Here is a 17,598-nt window from a genome sequence, read left to right as displayed (position 1 = left end):
CACACTGCCCTGCGCATGCGTCGTAGCAAGTAAGTCTGGTGGAGTATCTGGCTGATCTGGGTCAGTTTTTCTGCTTTGCAGATTCCCAAACTGGAGTCCAGGGAAGTTAGCACAGTGAGAACATGTAAGGAACATCTGAGAAGATTCTTGTTGTTAGATATGATAGCTGTGTCGAACGAGCGCCTCTGAAAAAAAAAAAAATTGCAGCAAGGCGACTACAGCTATCCGGACACTGTGAACACCGAACTGCCCGCTAGCCGAGTCATCCTGTGGGAGCCAACACATGGGAGAATGAACCCTGGGCGACCCCCCAAGACCATGGTCAAGACCCAAGGCTTCACACTACTTCAGTCGCACACAGCTATACGTCCATCGCAATGGCTTTTGACCGTCACACTGAAGAATTGACTTTATACCCCTAATAAATAAGTTTAATTGGCTATTTGGTTTGCTGATCTTCTGTCATATAGGCCAAAATAAGGCTATGCTTATTTCACAATGGCTAATCTTGCAATAATATTTTGTCATGGTTTGTGTATCAGCCAAATACTCATCCTGCACTCCACTGAAGACAGGCTTCTTGAAAGGAGCAAACAGGCAGAAAGCAGGGATGACTATATTATTCTGAACTTGTGAACTGTGTGATTTTTATTTGTAAGTAATTATTTATCAGTTAATTTCCTTTGCTTCTCAGTGACTCAGTTGTATTTGATATAGGTGTCATCTCACAGGCCCTATGGGTTTTTTTTCAATCAGCTGTGCATACAGGACAATTGTTTAATTATGTCTATTGACATTTTATATTTTACTTTCTTGCACAAATTAAACTAAACTAGACTTGACTAGACTAGAGTAAACTAAAAGCTAAACTCTTGGCTGCACTCGTCCAAAGTTTACTCACAAAACTGGCGATGATAATATTCTGACATACAGGTTCTTCATCAGAACAACCAGCATCCATTTGAGCTGGGACTTTGTTTCTGACCCTCTGCTAAGACCGACTTCTCAGACTGACCAAGTACACAGGATCTGCTGTAACTTTCCCTTGTGCTGTTGTCATTGGTGTTATCAAATGGGCTCCTCTCTCAGCTTGAGGCTCAACAGTAAATAAGCCATTTGATGGATGCTTTTATCTAAAGCTGTCTATGATTGCATGCGATTTTAGCATGGCTGGCTCAGAGGTAATTAAACCTGTAACCCTGGTAGTGTTAGTGTCACGCTCTGTCCGATGAGCTGTACGCTGTAGGATCAAAGCCATCATATACAGGTGATGGTACTTGTTTTTGGAAAATGCCACTATCACATACTAGTATTAGGCTATAAGTTGCCAAAGATGTACACGTTTTGAATGCAATGTTCTGATGATGACATGCTTCTTTTGCACTTTTATCATTAATTGTTACTCTAACTATAGTGATCTGACCAATATCGCACAATGGTCACACCTATAGTTGGAATAGACCTTGGACTTACACTGTTTTAAATGTGCCTACAGACTGTGTGCCTTAAGCTCTTTAAGCTTCATAAACATGTTCTGATCAAGGGGACAACCATTTCAATTATTAGAGTCAAAAATAATTGACCATCTATACTAGCTTTGGTGTGTGGTGCAATGAAGTCATCAGGCCTGCAATGGAGAACTCTAAGTAGCTGGGGGGCGATGAAGACAAGGAGACTCCACATCTATCAGAGGAGACATGTGGTGGTCTCTTGCTATTAAACTGGCACTCCGTGTTCCCTATGGACTCACACAACAGACACAGACACGGATAGGAGAGGGAGTTAGACAGAAAAAAATAAGAGTACTTATGCAGGTGGCAATTAATTCAGTCAAGAGATATACTGCTGTGTTAGATTAACCAAATAGGCTATTCTAAAGAAACAGTAGACAGGTTGTATTATCTGATTGAAGATTTGATGGTAACATAAATTCAGCAAGCACAGTAAGTAAATCTTCTTTACATTCAAAACTGGAAAACTTTTACCATGAAAAGGTTATTTTACCACTGTATATAAGGACGTTTTGAGAATGAAGGTTCTTTTATTATGTGAAATGCAGCACCACTTTATATTTTGAATTGACCCCAACCTTATTCAGTGGTTTAGTTAATGAGGTGAGTATCTCTCTCTCTCTAGCAGGAATGATCGGTACACGGTCCCACCGGCTGGCACAGCAAATTGTGGAGGGAGTCCAGGCCGCCCTGCCGGGTTCCTTTCGGTAGGCCCTGCAGAGCCGGATGGAGCATGTCCGGTCAGAGGTAGGTGGCGTTTCCTTCATTGGCTGTAGCTGCGGCTGTCGACGACCAGCATGGCACAGACAACTCTATCCTGTCCTTCAGCACACCACAGCTGGGGGAGTTCCGGCAGATCAGCGAGAATTCGGCTCTGTACATCGTGGCTGTGAAGGTTCACCACCAGGCTGCACTGAGGGGGGTGAGGGCCTTGAGGTGGTCAGGGATGCTGGCGCTCGGTGTATAAACCTCCTGTGGAGAAGCGTACAGCCGATCTACAGTGGAGGTTGATGCACGGAGCCATTCCAACCAACAAACATGTGGCCCACTTTGATCCTACTATCGGGGAGGGATGTCAGTTCTGTGGGGCAGTAGGGACAGTGGAGCACTTGTTTTTGACCTGTGATAGGCTGGGGGGTTTGCTGAGGACAGTGCAGGGCTGGTGCACGAGGCTGGGTAAGGACTTTTCCAGGGAGTTGTACATTGCTGGGCCCAGATATAAGTTTGCAGAGAGGAGGAAGGTGTGCCTGCTTAATTTCATTTTTGGGCAGGCTAAGTTGGCCACTTGGAAAAGTAGGAAGAATAAGAGGCTGGGGGCGGGGTCAGTGGAGGCAGGGAACATCATGCTGGGGCTGGTAGCAGCAAGGCTGCAGGTTGAGTTTCTGTATTATAAGCTGGTGCAAAATGTAGCTCAGTTTGTCTCTGTGTGGGGGATCAGTGGGGTGCTGTGTGAGGTGGATGAGGAGGGGAGCCTCAAACTTAATTTTTAAACACATGGATGTAGTTTCCCTACATCCATGTGTTCTAGTGCTTTTATTCTCTGTCTATTTATAATAATGGTTAATGTAGTTGTTGATTTTATCATGACCATAGGGTTTTTGTTGTCAATGTCAGAGTTGTGAAAATAAAGGTACTTTATAAATTAAAATTCTCTCTCTCTCTCTGAAATGATTGCACAGCATTTTGACTGTATGTTTTATGGATAAACAATACAGTAATTTAATCTCCTGTGACCTTACTAAAATCGTACATCAATACCACTGCTGTATTATTGCCTCCCCTTGTGATTCAACCAAAGGTACTATAACCAACATGTATGCAAAAAACAGTATGATATAGCCTACTACAGTCTATATGATGTATATCGGTCTTGTCTTTTGTGTTTTCTACATTTCCCATTAAATTGTTTTATAAAAATGTAGCCTCTTGTTTCTGATTGAAAATCTTTATCACTCAAAAGAAATCTCTTCATACCCAATGAAATCCAGTGGAAAGCCGTAAAAGCTGGATCATCTTGTATCCCACTGTTGTTTTTCATCTCACATCTAATGGTTTCAGGCAGTAGAACAAGAAGCTTTTTTTCATCAATATGAATTGATAATTTAGTAGTTCTACCATCCAGAGGCTTGGTCCTGCTGTGTGGCTGGGTGCTTGCTAGAACATCTTAATGCGTTGTGTATCGCTACATCATTGCTGACAATCTGTCGCCACCATCATTCTCACCATATCGTCTGTATTTCTGTTAATATACACAAGGAAGTTAAACATACTGATGTAGTTCACTATATGTGTGATTTTCTAGGCACAACATCCTCTGTTAAATACTGCAGATTTTCACATTTGATGTTGAACAGAGTCCAAGTGTTCATCAATATAGTGACAAACATTAAAAAAAAAAAAAAAAATTGACACGGTGTCGTTTTTGCCAAAGCTTTTGCACATGCCAATTTTACTCGAAATTACACATTTAATGGCGCCATCTGGTGGATGTATTTGTAATCACACAGCCCAACTAACTAACTAACTAACCCAACTGGACTTGTGCACTGCAATGAAAAATTCAAGATTCTGGATTTGTTCTGTACTATTCACAAATTCGGACAGGATTGTTCAGCCAGTTTGTGCCACTTGGATTTTACTTAATTCATGACCCACAGACTTTAAAATTAATATTCAGCAACTTTATTGAAAGCTGACCGGTTCAGAATTGCCTTTGAACCAATATCACAAAATTGTTTTGAATTGTTATTGGCAATTTGAGAGCTTGTGAATGAAAATCCCCAAATCTGCTACAACTCAACATTGAACACCAATTGCATGCTGTAACAATATTCAGTTTAAAGAGCATTATATATAGCCAAAGTGAAGATTATCAATGCTTAGTTTAAGTAAAAACAACACAGTGCATCATATAAAAGGCCAATCAACAGTGCCTTGTGATCCCACAAGTTAGCTGTAATATTATTTAAATCCAGTCATTGCACAATTTATCTTTAAAAAAAATAGGCTACATTGAGAACACAAGCCTAAAAAGTAAGGAGAGAAAATACTGTCCCAGGCACTGTTAATATTGTGATAAACATTTTACATGATTTATCCCTTTGCCAATGTACACTCATTAAACCTTAAGCTGAAATGAACCCTATAAAAATAAATAGTTTCTCTGCAGTGTACGTCGTGTCTCAGTCTGTGTAGTATGTTCCTCAGTTCCTGCTGACACCATGGACCCACTCTGCTCACTCCGGGGGCTTCTTCTTGGCCTCCACGTCTTTCTTGAAAGCCTCTATTTTCTTGGAGATGTTGGGAACCTTGATATGGAAAGGTACAACAGTCAGACTAATCAGCTAGGTCGTTGGGGAAAAATAAAGATTACAGCAGCACTTGTCCAAAAACCCAAACTTTAACCAGGGGAAGGGAGGAGAAATGGGGCAATGATTACATGCGGACTGATCAGAGGTGGAGACTCGAGTCACATGATGGACTTGAGTCAGACTCGAGTCACAATTTAATTGCTTGACTTGGGACTTGACTTGTACTTTGATGACTTGAAAAGGTTTCTAAAGTCAGGACAGTCTGGACATTCACCTCTTGACTATATCCTTGGACTCAGTCTGACACAGCAGTTATTTATTACACAGGACCTAATGCACAACACCACTTTAGACACTTGACCCACTTTTAATAATTTTATATTCATCTTCATAGTTTTATAATTTTATATTGCCTTGTATCTTTCCTGTACTATTTTTATTACATTATTACCTTTCCTGTACTTTGTTCTGCCAATTGCTGCTGTGATACACTAATTTCTCCTAGGGGATCAATAAAGTGCATTCTTATCTTACAAAAGATCTTGTGTATGTGTAAATGACAATTAAAGTTATGAGATTTGTTCCACCAGACAACTGAATTTAAATTCTGTTTTCTGAATTTGTTTGAATGATTGAATTTATTGAAGTTGAAACTGATTATAGAAATCAAACTCATGATGCACTTACCAAGTTTTTGCAAAATTAAAACAATATTGCATAGAAAAGTCCTAGATATTCTGTTTTCTTTAAGATGTTAAATTGATACTGGACTCTTGATTTGTTCTGACTTGACTTAATGTTCTACATTTAGACTTTAGATTTGCCATTAATGGACATGGACTTGACTTGAAACTTGTGCCTCAAAGCAAAGTTGACACACCTCTGGGATTGATTCATGAACGTTAACCAATAAAGCAGATACTCTTCCAATTGAAAATCTCTTATACTTACATCATAGTTTTGGGCGAGGTACATCCCCACAACATTCCCCAAGGTGAAGCCAGCCTGAAAGACAAACACTAAGTGTGATTTAAGGTGGAACACAACATCTGTAACTCAACTCAAAGTATCATCTACTAACTTTCATGTTTACGCCTGGTTGAGTGACAGGAGTTAGCTTTGACTGTTAGCTTTGTGGTGGTGACAGCTCTCAGCTTTGTTAACTAGCGAGAGAACTTGAAGCCAAACTTCAGTTTCACTATCAAAACCCTAATGATGTGATATAACTACGATAGTAAGGTTAACAGCACTTTTAACGCCAAATAAGCTTTTAAGCGACTACTGACAGTACCGAGAAGCTCAACCAGGTTTCACTTACGTTGTAATCTAATGTAAGTTAACGTTAGCTACGATAGCTACGCTGGCATCCCAGACAGAGCATCCCCGCCTCGACTGAAAAACGTCGCTGACATGTACGATAACATTAGATAAACTCACCAGGAATTGCAGCATGGTGGAACAGCAAACTCTGCTCTAAATTTGGCAACAGCAAACTAACTTTCTGACTAACAAGCTGGCAGTTAGTTGAGATTCAGTGGGGGAAATCAACCCACCACCTAAGCTACTTGGCTAACGAGCTAGCAATGTCATCAACAGTGAATGTACGCATGCGCATCAACAAGACGGTGGCCGAGAAGTCATAAGAAGGTTTGATGTGAAACAGGAAGTAGAATGGCTTGTCGTCTTAGTGTAGATGTAGTTGTTTCCCCCTTCGGAGCTATAGTGGTAGTCCATTGGAGAACTACAAGTCCCACTGCTGCAACACAGCTATTCACTCTTCCAGCCAGTGGGTGTTGTTGCAATGGTGGTGTCGGTGGGACATTGAATGACTTTGGCTCCATCACCAGAATAGCTACTTTATTAATTTCATTCACCGAAAGGGTGTCGCTTCACCTCGAACATGGAGGCTCTTATTCCCGTTATAAACAAGCTCCAAGATGTGTTTAATACAGTGGGAGCGGATATTATACAGCTGCCGCAGATAGCAGTGGTGGGGACCCAGGTAAAACCCTCTGATTCTGCTCATTTTGTGATAAGGAGCTGTCAAGACATGCTAGGTAGCTGTTAGCTAGCTATGTGCATGCACGAAGATAAGACAACTAGCGTGCAAATTAATTTATTAGTTTAGCACATTATATAGTCACACAACCATCAGCTGAGCTATATATATAAAGCTGATGAAAAAAATGCCTTGCCAGCGCTATGCCATCATGATGTACTGCCTCTGCTGTGCTCCAAATCCAGGGTGTAGCTATATAACTGGACAGCTAGTTGTCATTTTATACAACTGCAAACCTCCTTTGCAAGGCTAGCCCTGGCAGTGGCAGAGGAATCTATTTGCATGATCTTCAATCAGTCCTATTTTTAGACCCTCATCAACACACCAGCCTATTAAAACCAGGTCAGTGCTTGAGGAAAAGACAGGTGCAGCTAGCTGTGCTGGATCCAGTGTGTTTAATCAGTTTTGCATTATAAGACAGTAGTTGTACTGCTTGTGTTTATTCCTCAGCTACCTCATATCTATTAACCCACCACTGGCTTTCTGCATTTTGTGTCTCCAGAGCAGCGGGAAGAGCTCAGTGCTGGAGAGCCTGGTTGGCAGGGACCTGCTGCCCCGTGGGACTGGCATCGTAACCAGACGACCTCTCATACTGCAGCTGGTCCACGTCGACCCTGGGGATGTCAGGAAGAGCGACGACAGCGGTAGCTATCTATGAGGAAGGACACAGTACTGTTTCAGACCAAGGACTCCCATCAATAAGTCAATTGTAGTGTTTGGATTTTGCTGCTATCCGTTATATGTTGTCCACCAGCAAGTTATTATTACATACAGTGGCCTGCACAGAGCTAACACGCAGACTTTTCAGGCTGTAATACATACACATGGAGAAAACATGCCAACACTTTTGCTGTCCACTAAACTAATGCCAAAAAAAGTCTGTGTGGTCAACATACAAGCATGGGTTTTGAAGTTGTGTTCTGTCTCTGCCCTTGGGGACTGTGAGACTGTTGTTACTGCAGAAGCAGTTACATAACGGTAACTGTCACTGTCTCCTCAATTGCAGACACCAGAGAGTGAAAAAGCACTGTGCTTCGTAAAGGTGCATTGTACAGGTGTCTTCACATTTTCATAGCCTGGATTAGCTTTCTAGTTCTGCCCCTTTCTCAAAGCTACACCCATCATTCCAGTTGCCTTATTCACCAGGCTAGTAACCCTCCTCTGGCATCGATCCTCCCTTTAGGCCTCAAGTTAGCCATTCCCATTTAGCTAATAGTTACTTTCGATTATTTATTTATATATTTATATATTTTGCATTCTTTGAGAATGCTGAGCAGAAATTGTGACCCATACATTTTGTTTCATTGCGTTCCACAGGCAGAGAAGGTGAAGAGTGGGGCAAGTTTCTACACACCAAAAACAAGGTGTGAATTTGTAGCATACAAAATTATTTTACATTTAATAAATACTCATGATGTTTTGCTTGTTGATGATTTAGTGATGATTTTGTTGATGCTGATAATTTTGATTTTGATTTTTGCAGATCTACACAGATTTTGATGAAATCAGGCAAGAAATTGAAAATGAAACGGAGAGAATATCGGGGAATAATAAGGTGAGACATCAAGAGGGAGGTGTCAGTCTGTATCTTTTCTAAACCAGATGTACTGGATTTACTTTGCCAGGTGTGGCTGACACCTGCACTGTTGTGATTTCTCTAAAGTTTCTGGACTTGAGGCCTTTAAAAATTTTGAGAATGAATGAATAACCTTGAAAGTACTTGATTTTTTTTGTTTAAATATTGCACCCAAATTCATCAATATGCCTCTGGACCTCTCTCCGTCCAAGGACCAACACTTCATATCCTGAGGAAAACCCTGTGATGGAGATTTGTGTTGATATAGCAGCAGTTTTAAAATGCATGATTTCATCAGGATTTATTTACTTGACAAGAGCAAGTAAAAATGTGGCTTTTAGGATGTCTAGTTTTAACCAATGTCATGTCTTACCCCAAAACACGCCAATTTTCAGTCTTGAATTTCACCAAACAAGACCTTGAAAGTCACTGAAAAGTCCGTTCAGTTTGATGAAGTGAGTGTGGGAACCCTGGATAAACTCAGTGTGGCTTTGGTTCTCGCCCAGTGCTGTGCTGTTTTAAATTGTTAGTGCGGAACAAATTTATAACACACGTTACATATTATTAAAATACAATTTTTCCAGTAGCTAATTTTGTCTGCTTGGTGTCTGGTTGGTATGATCAAACTAGGATTAATGGAACATTTTCAAGCCATCACTAGTATGTTAAAATACATATTTGTATATTAATAACATTTGATGTGGCTTGCTGTTTTGCACTTTGCATCATCTCCTTGCAACATCTCCTTCCAAATGATCACTTCAGTGAAAAAAAACTAGTACACACCTCTCATCTCATTTGTGTTTATTTGTGTCATTGTCCCTCTGCAGGGGATCAGTGATGAACCCATCCACCTGAAGATCTTCTCTCCTCATGTCGTCAACCTCACACTGGTGGATCTGCCAGGAATCACCAAGGTAACATACTGCTTTCCAAGGCAAGACTTTGATCATCACATACTCCTGTACTAATTTCTCATATATAACAGTCCTTTAAAAAAAAAAGATTTAAAAATCCTTTAAAAAAAGCACATCAAATATCTATTTTAGTTGCCCTCAGGCCACAGTGGCAAGTACATTTCAAAATTCACCAGCTGCTTTCACTGTTTTACCAGCCAATTAAATTTTTGTAATAGAATAGGACCTCCAGATGATGTCTGGTTACCTGTCAAAGTGGTTGATGGAGAAATTAAAGTTGACAGCCACATTTGGTTGGTTACTGGTGTTAATTTCCCACTCTGGTCAATTCCTTCTTTGTCTATTTGATATTTGTGGAATGAAGGTAATTAGCAGCTCAGTCTAATGCAGTTCTAATTAATTCCAACCAACTACAGCATCTTATTTCACTGATTTCCTCCCTGTCTGGTTTAAGGTGTGCTACAAAGAGAAATCCCCTGCTGTAGTGTCTAATGTATCAAACTGAAAGATATTGTGTTATTTTTTGTTGCAATTGTTCCCTTCAGGTGCCCGTGGGTGATCAGCCTAAGGATATCGAAGTTCAGATCAGAGATCTAATCCTGAAGCACATCTCCAACCCCAACTGCATCATCCTGGCGGTCACTGCTGCTAACACAGACATGGCCACCTCAGAGGCCCTCAAGGTGGCCCGCGAGGTCGACCCCGACGGTAGACGCTTACTTTTGTTTGCTTCTTGCAAAAAAAAAAGAAAGACAGAAATAGATGCAGGAGTAGCTGAGGAATCCGAGAAGCCTCTGTGTCTTTGGCTGTCCATGTACCGCACACGATCAACTATTTTGCAATCAGTCTTTGACAGTATGAACACATAACTTATATCTCCTCAAATATTGAGAAGACGAGAGACATATACACACATCCAGTCTTTAGGATAGTATAAGGATAGTTTAAACCTGGTTGTTTGGTTTGGTATTGGTTGTCTTTTCACCATTTATAGTGACAAAAAACAAACATTCATTCTGCCTTTGTCACAATAAATGTTAAGAAAACGACTAATAGTGGTTAGTGTTACTAATATTCTCCTTCTCAAACATTGACCCATGTGTGGATGTGCTTCACCAGGCCGGAGGACACTGGCTGTGGTGACCAAGCTGGACCTGATGGATGCTGGCACTGACGCTATGGACGTTCTAATGGGCAGAGTCATTCCTGTCAAACTGGGCCTCATCGGAGTAGTCAACAGGTCTGCATCACAGTGTTTCATCTGTACACTGCACTATAAAATACTTGCCTCAGTTGCTCAAAATAGAGATGAGTCTAGACGGAATTTGTAATACCGGTGTATTATTGAATTTGAACTTCCAGGAGTCAGTTGGACATCAACAATAAAAAGTCTGTGGCTGATGCCATTCGTGACGAACATGGTTTCCTGCAGAAGAAATATCCGTCTCTTGCCAATAGAAATGGAACCAAATACTTGGCCAGGACCCTTAACAGGTAAATGTGATTTCAGATATTATTTTGACTGTTGATGTGTAAATCTGACAAAGCCTGGAGGTGAAGCATGTAGTTTGCTTCAATGTTTTATTGTTGCTCTAAAGCAAAGATTAAATTAATGGGACAGGTCTGGAGCCTCTCAGTAGTGTGCAGAATGCTTTCATCATTGTATGGTTAATTATTCCTGCTCTAAGTAGTACCTGAGAAAAACACTGCTGCAGGATATCCACAGCCTTTGATTTGAAACAAAAGGAGAGTAAGAAATTAGAATTGCCGGTACAATGAATGCACAAAGAATCTGACTTGGTGAAATGTGCAGACACACTGACACGGCTATAAAGATTTACATGTTACCAGGACACAAGGACGTACAGGATAAAAGTGTTGCAAGATGGGCCAGTGTAAAAATATGGACTTAGGTTTGCATAGAGATGCTGCCATCTTTGATATATAAATATTCATTTGAGCATACAAATTGGTGTCAATACGTAGAATGTCAGAAGCTACACTGGCATTCATATGATAATGATAACAGCTGTCGAAGAAGTTGCTATTGTCTTTCACTTTTAAACAAGCTGCATTTCAAGTCAAAATTAGCATTAGCTAATCTATGAAGTACAGCTCAGAATATAATTTTACATATTTGTGGAAAAACTGACCTCTCTGCCCCTTGTTGTCATAATGTCAGGTTACTGATGCATCACATCAGAGACTGTCTCCCTGAGCTGAAGACACGGATCAACGTCCTGGCAGCTCAGTACCAGTCCCTGCTCAGCAGCTACGGCGAACCCGTGGAAGACCAGAGTGCCACCTTGCTCCAGCTCATCACCAAGTTCGCCGCAGAGTACTGCAACACCATAGAGGGCACCGCCAAATACATCGAGACGGCAGAGCTGTGAGTTACAGTTCCTCTGCTCGGCCACATGGTGGTGCTGTTGATCCAGTGGAATGAAAATGAGCAAAACAACTGCATTGGTTTCATCATTTAATATGATACAACTTGTAAGTTAAAGCACGCACAGCTTCTGCGAAGGAAAACCTGACAGAAAAGCGTGCTGTGCGGTGTTCACATCACAGCTAATCCCCCCCGCTGTTTTTCAGGTGCGGCGGAGCCAGAATTTGTTACATCTTCCATGAGACATTTGGCAGAACGCTGGAGTCTGTGGATCCTCTGGGAGGACTGAACACCATAGATATACTAACAGCCATCAGGAACGCCACAGTGAGTGCTGTTACATCAGCTAATAAATGTGAAATCATTAGTGTCACTCAAGTTTCTTGTCTCGTTGCAAGATTAGAGAATGTTGGAGAGCGAGCTGTTGCAAAATTAGGTGAACATATGAGTCTTTCAGTCAGAACTAGTCTAGTCTGTCACGTACCTGTTTCTCTCCTCCCCTCCCCATCCTACCCCCCCTGTCCCGCATCGTGTCAGCAACATACCGGTCCCTTATTTGCCCACTCAATGTGAGTTGCTCTGGATGAGGGCGTCAGCTAAATGCCTAAACTGCGGCTCCCTCCCCTCCCTGCATCAGGGCCCGCGTCCGTCCCTGTTTGTGCCTGAGGTTTCCTTCGAGCTGCTGGTGAAGAAGCAGGTGAAGCGCCTGGAGGAGCCCAGTCTGCGCTGCGTGGAGCTGGTCCACGAGGAGATGCAGAGGATTATCCAGCACTGCAGCAACTACAGCACACAGGTGCTCTGCTCACCGCTGCCGTCTCCTACTTAAGCACAAAATATTCTGTGTATAATGTGTTTGCTAGTCATTTTCTCACATCCGATGCCACCACCTGTCTCTGTCTTTCTCTCACACCCGGAGATTTATATTCATGTTGTTTTTCTGCAGGAGCTGCAGAGGTTCCCTAAGCTACACGAGGCCATCGTGGAAGTGGTCACCTCCCTCCTGAGGAAGAGGCTGCCCATCACCAACGAGATGGTACTGTCACTCTAATCTCCTCTTTTTTCCTGTGTTTTCACCTTCTGAAGTCTTATCATCTTTTAAGTTCCAGTCTTGCAAAGAGCAGCTGAGTCAGAACATTGGATGGGTGACTGAAGCTGTCATATCTTCTCATCGTAGGTGCATAACCTGGTGGCCATCGAGCTGGCCTACATCAACACCAAGCATCCAGACTTTGCTGACGCCTGCGGGGTCATGAACAACAATATAGAGGTCTGTACTCGCAGCAAAACACCCCAGAGTACATGTTGTTTTACGAGAATACATGCAAACCTGACATTGTTTTAAGGCCTGGGAAACAAAATGCAATATCTGTCAATACTGTACTCATTTTTGGTATCATTATCCATTTTTAAGGCATGAAAAAGTATTGAAAGGATGTTGAAAAGCACCAGAATGTTGGATTCTTACATTGAGAACTCAAATTTTATTTTAGGTTATTGGTATTTCTATTTAGGAAATCAATTAAGTGTAGTCTGATTTTATTTTTAAAAAAATCAGGTGGTATTTCTAAATGTTCCACAGAAAGCAATTTGCACTATTACATGATGAAAGGTGCATACATTTAGATAAAGAAAGGTATCAAAAAGTATTGTTTTAGAACCAGTATCAGAATGGGTGATGGATTTGAAAAATGTCCTTTGACACCCAGGCCAACTTGTTTCATTTAATGATTTTCTGTGAATTATTATATTTTCCCAGGTATGTTGTAGTTTGAATCCTTTCATTAAAATAATTTCATGAAGTCAATATGTGTTGTTGTCTTTGTAGGAGCAGAGGAGGAACAGGATGAGAGAGCTGCCCACTGCAGTGCCCAGAGACAAGGTAAAAGCAACAGCCACATTATAACAAATAACCCTAGTCCCTGTCCTCATATTTGGTAGCAGTCTGCAGTGTCCACAGATCTCCACAGTATAATGGGTCTTCGGCACTGTTAATCGCTCATAGTACTACAGGATGAGGATCTGTGAACCCAAATGCCTCGGATAGTTTCCATGGAGGAATTTTACCCCAGATCTCCTCTCTCCCTCTCAAATGTCTCCTCTCTTCCACTCCAATGGCTTTCGACTGCCAACCTCCTTTCCTGTATCCTTCCACACTTCTTCTCAGTCCTTCCCTTTTTTTCTCTCCATTCCTGCTCTCCTATTCCTGCTAGTCTGCTGGCAAAGGTCCGGCTGGCCCAACTGTGGTTTCTGGCGAGCCCCCTGCGTCTGGAGCAGACATGGACGGTGCCAAGGTGGGCACGTACGCTGGCTGGCTGGCTGGCTGGCTGGCTGGCTGGCTGCTGGCTGGCTGGCTGGCTGGCTGGCTGGCTGGCTGGCTGGCTGGCTGCTGGCTGGCTGGCTGGCTGGCTGGCTGCTGGCTGGCTGGCTGGCTGGCTGGCTGGCTGCTGGGCTGGCTGGCTGGCTGGCTGGCTGGCTGGCCGGCTGGCTGCTGGCTGGCTGGCTGGCTGGCTGGCTGGCTGGCTGGCTGGCTGCTGGCTGGCTGGCTGGCTGGCTGGCGGCTGGCTGGCTGCTGGCTGGCTGGCTGGCTGGCTGGCTGCTGGCTGGCTGGCTGGCTGGCTGGCTGGCTGCTGGGCTGGCTGGCTGGCTGGCTGGCTGGCTGGCCGGCTGGCTGCTGGCTGGCTGGCTGGCTGCTGGCTGGCTGGCCGGCTGGCTGCTGGCTGGCTGGCTGGCTGGCTGGCTGGCTGGCTGGCTGCTGGCTGGCTGGCTGGCTGGCTGGCTGGCTGGCTGGCTGGCTTGCTGGCTGGCATTGGGGCATGGAGTGCTGGATGGATGGATAGGCATGGGGTGCTGGCATGCTCTTTGATCATGGTCTGCTGATGCTGTGCTCTTGTTTTGCTCTCCCTCAGCCTGTGTTGACTTGCACTAACAGCTATTGTGTTCTCTGCAGAGTCTGTTTCCCCAAAGCTGGTCCACCTGTCTCACAGATAATGCCTTCCCTCAGCTCAATTTCCTCTTCCAGCCCTTTAACGCTTAGCCTGCCCCATCCTATGTCCTCGTCTAGATTATAGGAATTATTGGATAGTGGAAACTCTACCAAAGTGCTCCATCTATCCAAGCCTCTCTGGGCTATACAAGTGCATCGGTTGGGAGAAGGAATGGTTATTCTTGATTTGCTGCCTCTCCTGTCATGATTTCTCTTTCTCTTTTCACCTGTCTGGTGCATTAATAGTTGAGCTCACTTCCATTCTCTGAGAGGAATTGAGGTGTCCACCTGATGTGGCCCCTTGATTTCATCAGCCAAAAGAAAGACATTTGATTGAGTCTTAGCTGTACTATTGTCTTTGGCTCTATCATTCTCCATATTGAACGTTTAGCCTGTGTTTCTCTCTAACCTCTTCTTGTATACATGCCTGGTTGACTTCTAGTTGCACTAATGCTTCTGATCCCCTCAAGCTAACTATGGTAAATGTGCTATAAATGTGCTAACTATCCTTTCCCTGTGAGTCATACTGATTTACGAACAGTGCAAACCTTTCTAACCATGCCAGCTAGTGGCCCTGGGTGGTGTGGTGGGGGTTCATCTCTCTGCGTCTCTCTGTGGTTACTGTATGGTTCTGTTTTGTGCCTCCTCAGGCTCCAGCAGCAGGGTCCCAGGGGGAGCAGGATGGCACGGGGAACTGGAGGGGGATGCTGAAGAAGGGAGAGGAGGCCCCAGGCTCGGGACCCGGAAGCCCCCTTAAAGGAGCCGTCAACCTACTGGATGTGGTAACTAAATGTCACACCCCATTTCTTAATCTGTCGGTGTTCATTTTTCCAGTGATTAAAACGCGCTCTCTCTCTCCCCCCCTTCCTCCAAGCCCGTGCCCGTCGCCAGGAAGCTGTCGTCACGCGAGCAGCGGGACTGTGAGGTCATCGAGCGTCTCATCAAGTCCTACTTCCTCATCGTCCGCAAGAACATCCAGGACAGGTAGCTCCTTTTAAACATTGACCCTTTCCTCTTGAAAGCCTCTTGAAACTAAACTCACAACCTAAAAAAAACCACACAAAACAAACATCCTTTACAATCATCAACTGAGAAAAGACCTTGGCTGAAATCCTAGAATCTTGTTATTGTCTGCATGTGCTACTTGCTTTTCAATCATCAGTCACTTGAGCTCTCCTTTTTTTTCAATCTCTTTCAGTCAGTGTTGTTGTGATTTGACTTGATTTGATCAACTTTATTCATCACGCCAAGGGGGAAATTCCTTTTTTGGCCTGTTGTGGTGCAGGGTTAACCAGGTTATGTAGGAGTTAAATAGTTAGCTCAAAGATACTTTTACAGGTCATCAAACCCACGCCCCTCCGTTTGGGGGACAAGCTAATCACTAGGCCGTCCAGACACCTTGTTTTAGACCATCTGTTCACTCCATTCCCCTCCCTCTGTCCTCTGCAGTGTGCCGAAGGCCGTGATGCACTTCCTGGTCAACCACGTGAAGGACAGCCTCCAGAGCGAGCTGGTTGGCCAGCTGTATAAGTCCGGCCTCCTCAACGATCTGCTGACCGAATCGGAGGACATGGCCCAGCGACGCAAGGAGTCCGCAGACATGCTGCAGGTAAAGGACCCCCACTTGTCTGTTTCGGCCTGATGATTTGTAGTTCTTCAGTCAGACAGCTCAATGTGGTTTTATATCTTGTCCACAGGCGTTGCAGAAAGCCAGCCAGGTGATTGCTGAGATCAGAGAAACACATCTGTGGTGAAAACCCAACAAGGAGAACTCAACCTGATCTGTTGATCTGGTCATCATATGCCTAAAGGACTTGCTCCATCTGTGTATCTCGCTCCAACATGCACTCATCATGTCTGAACTTGAATAAGTCTTGGATTTGCCAACATGAAAATGCACTGTTATGGTTCCTGCTCGAGTTTAGATATCATATTGTTCCACAGCTACCTGAGGGAAATTGAAGTTGTGCGTCTATTTAAATACTACAGCAAATACGCTTGGTGTTGTCTATATGAAAGTGCACTGCCGCAGTTAGCTAATATTTAAGGTTAGGCTTTAGAAATCGTAGCTGCCACACACAGCTCCTCGAGGAATTTTGATCGAGTGCAGCTAAAGGCAAAGTACTTTTCATCGGGCTGTGGATAACCAATATGAAAATGGACTTTTGTGTGAAGTGGAAATGAGAATTTTGACGCCGTTTTGGCAGCTCCACAAAGCATTCTGAAAATGTTTCGGCTCTGGGTTATATCAAATCGAAAATAATATTCATCCATTTATCTGTAACCTTTTCGTTTACGCATAGCTGTCATGTGTAAGAAACCATGAACCTCAAAAGGCCAGTCATAGTGTAAAACTACAGCAGGGTTTGGTTCACAGAATTAAAATGCATAGGTTGCTCCTGGCTTGCAGCAGCCTTAACAAAGCCAATGTTAAGTCCTCTAACCTGTGTACATATCTGTCACTTGACTTTGATGCACTGTTGTCGCCACACTGTACTGTATAGAAAACCCACTGTTTTACCATCAGCACCTTTATTTATTGATGTTATTTAAGTGTGTGGTTAATGTCATTAGTACCATTGCACCTTGCTGCAGTCGGTCATTTCATTATGTTTACATATTGAAGCTTATATGTGAAATTTACGGTGCACTGTGGTTCTCTGTGTATGGTTCCCAAAAGAATGAATAAATAGAGGTATTTTATTGCCAATTCATTGATTTGGATTAATGTTTTTAAGCCATTACACTGCAACCAGCAATTGGTGGAAAGTAAGAGGAAAGATCTGCCAAACCGCACACAAACATCACACAATCATGAACTGAAAACACAGTAGCCTAAAAGCAAGAATCTC

General features: G+C 43.2%; 2 protein-coding genes across 3 annotated transcripts; one reads left to right on the top strand and one right to left on the bottom strand.

The window, feature by feature from the left end:
• Window positions 1–4,177: 4,177 nt before the first annotated feature.
• On the bottom strand, window positions 4,178–6,417 carry stmp1 (short transmembrane mitochondrial protein 1). Its single transcript, XM_071924477.2, has 3 exons — window positions 6,260–6,417; window positions 5,774–5,827; window positions 4,178–4,819 (listed from the first exon to the last, which is right to left on the bottom strand). The coding sequence occupies exons 1-3, from the start codon at window positions 6,272–6,274 to the stop codon at window positions 4,748–4,750; spliced, it is 141 nt and encodes a 46-aa protein (XP_071780578.1). The 5' UTR covers window positions 6,275–6,417; the 3' UTR covers window positions 4,178–4,747.
• Window positions 6,418–6,707: 290 nt separating this feature from the next.
• On the top strand, window positions 6,708–17,419 carry LOC139931054 (dynamin-1-like protein). Of its 2 annotated transcripts, XM_078281908.1 has the most exons (19): window positions 6,708–6,824; window positions 7,384–7,525; window positions 8,199–8,245; window positions 8,365–8,436; window positions 9,288–9,374; window positions 9,920–10,082; window positions 10,494–10,614; window positions 10,737–10,868; window positions 11,557–11,763; window positions 11,970–12,090; window positions 12,401–12,556; window positions 12,707–12,796; window positions 12,938–13,030; window positions 13,589–13,642; window positions 13,974–14,054; window positions 15,397–15,528; window positions 15,621–15,730; window positions 16,196–16,355; window positions 16,444–17,419. In XM_078281908.1, exons 1-19 carry the CDS (start codon window positions 6,723–6,725, stop codon window positions 16,498–16,500), a joined length of 2,127 nt encoding a protein of 708 aa, XP_078138034.1. In that variant the 5' UTR covers window positions 6,708–6,722; the 3' UTR covers window positions 16,501–17,419. The 2 variants fall into 2 exon arrangements, with proteins under 2 accessions (XP_078138034.1, XP_071780539.1); XM_071924438.2 differs by lacking the exon at window positions 13,974–14,054.
• Window positions 17,420–17,598: the final 179 nt, after the last annotated feature.

This window comes from Centroberyx gerrardi, chromosome 24 (genome assembly GCF_048128805.1).
Source record: "Centroberyx gerrardi isolate f3 chromosome 24, fCenGer3.hap1.cur.20231027, whole genome shotgun sequence".
NCBI lineage: Eukaryota > Metazoa > Chordata > Actinopteri > Beryciformes > Berycidae > Centroberyx > Centroberyx gerrardi.
The sequence above is the reverse complement of the archived record's forward strand: the minus strand, read 5'-3'. Positions and strand labels throughout refer to the sequence as shown.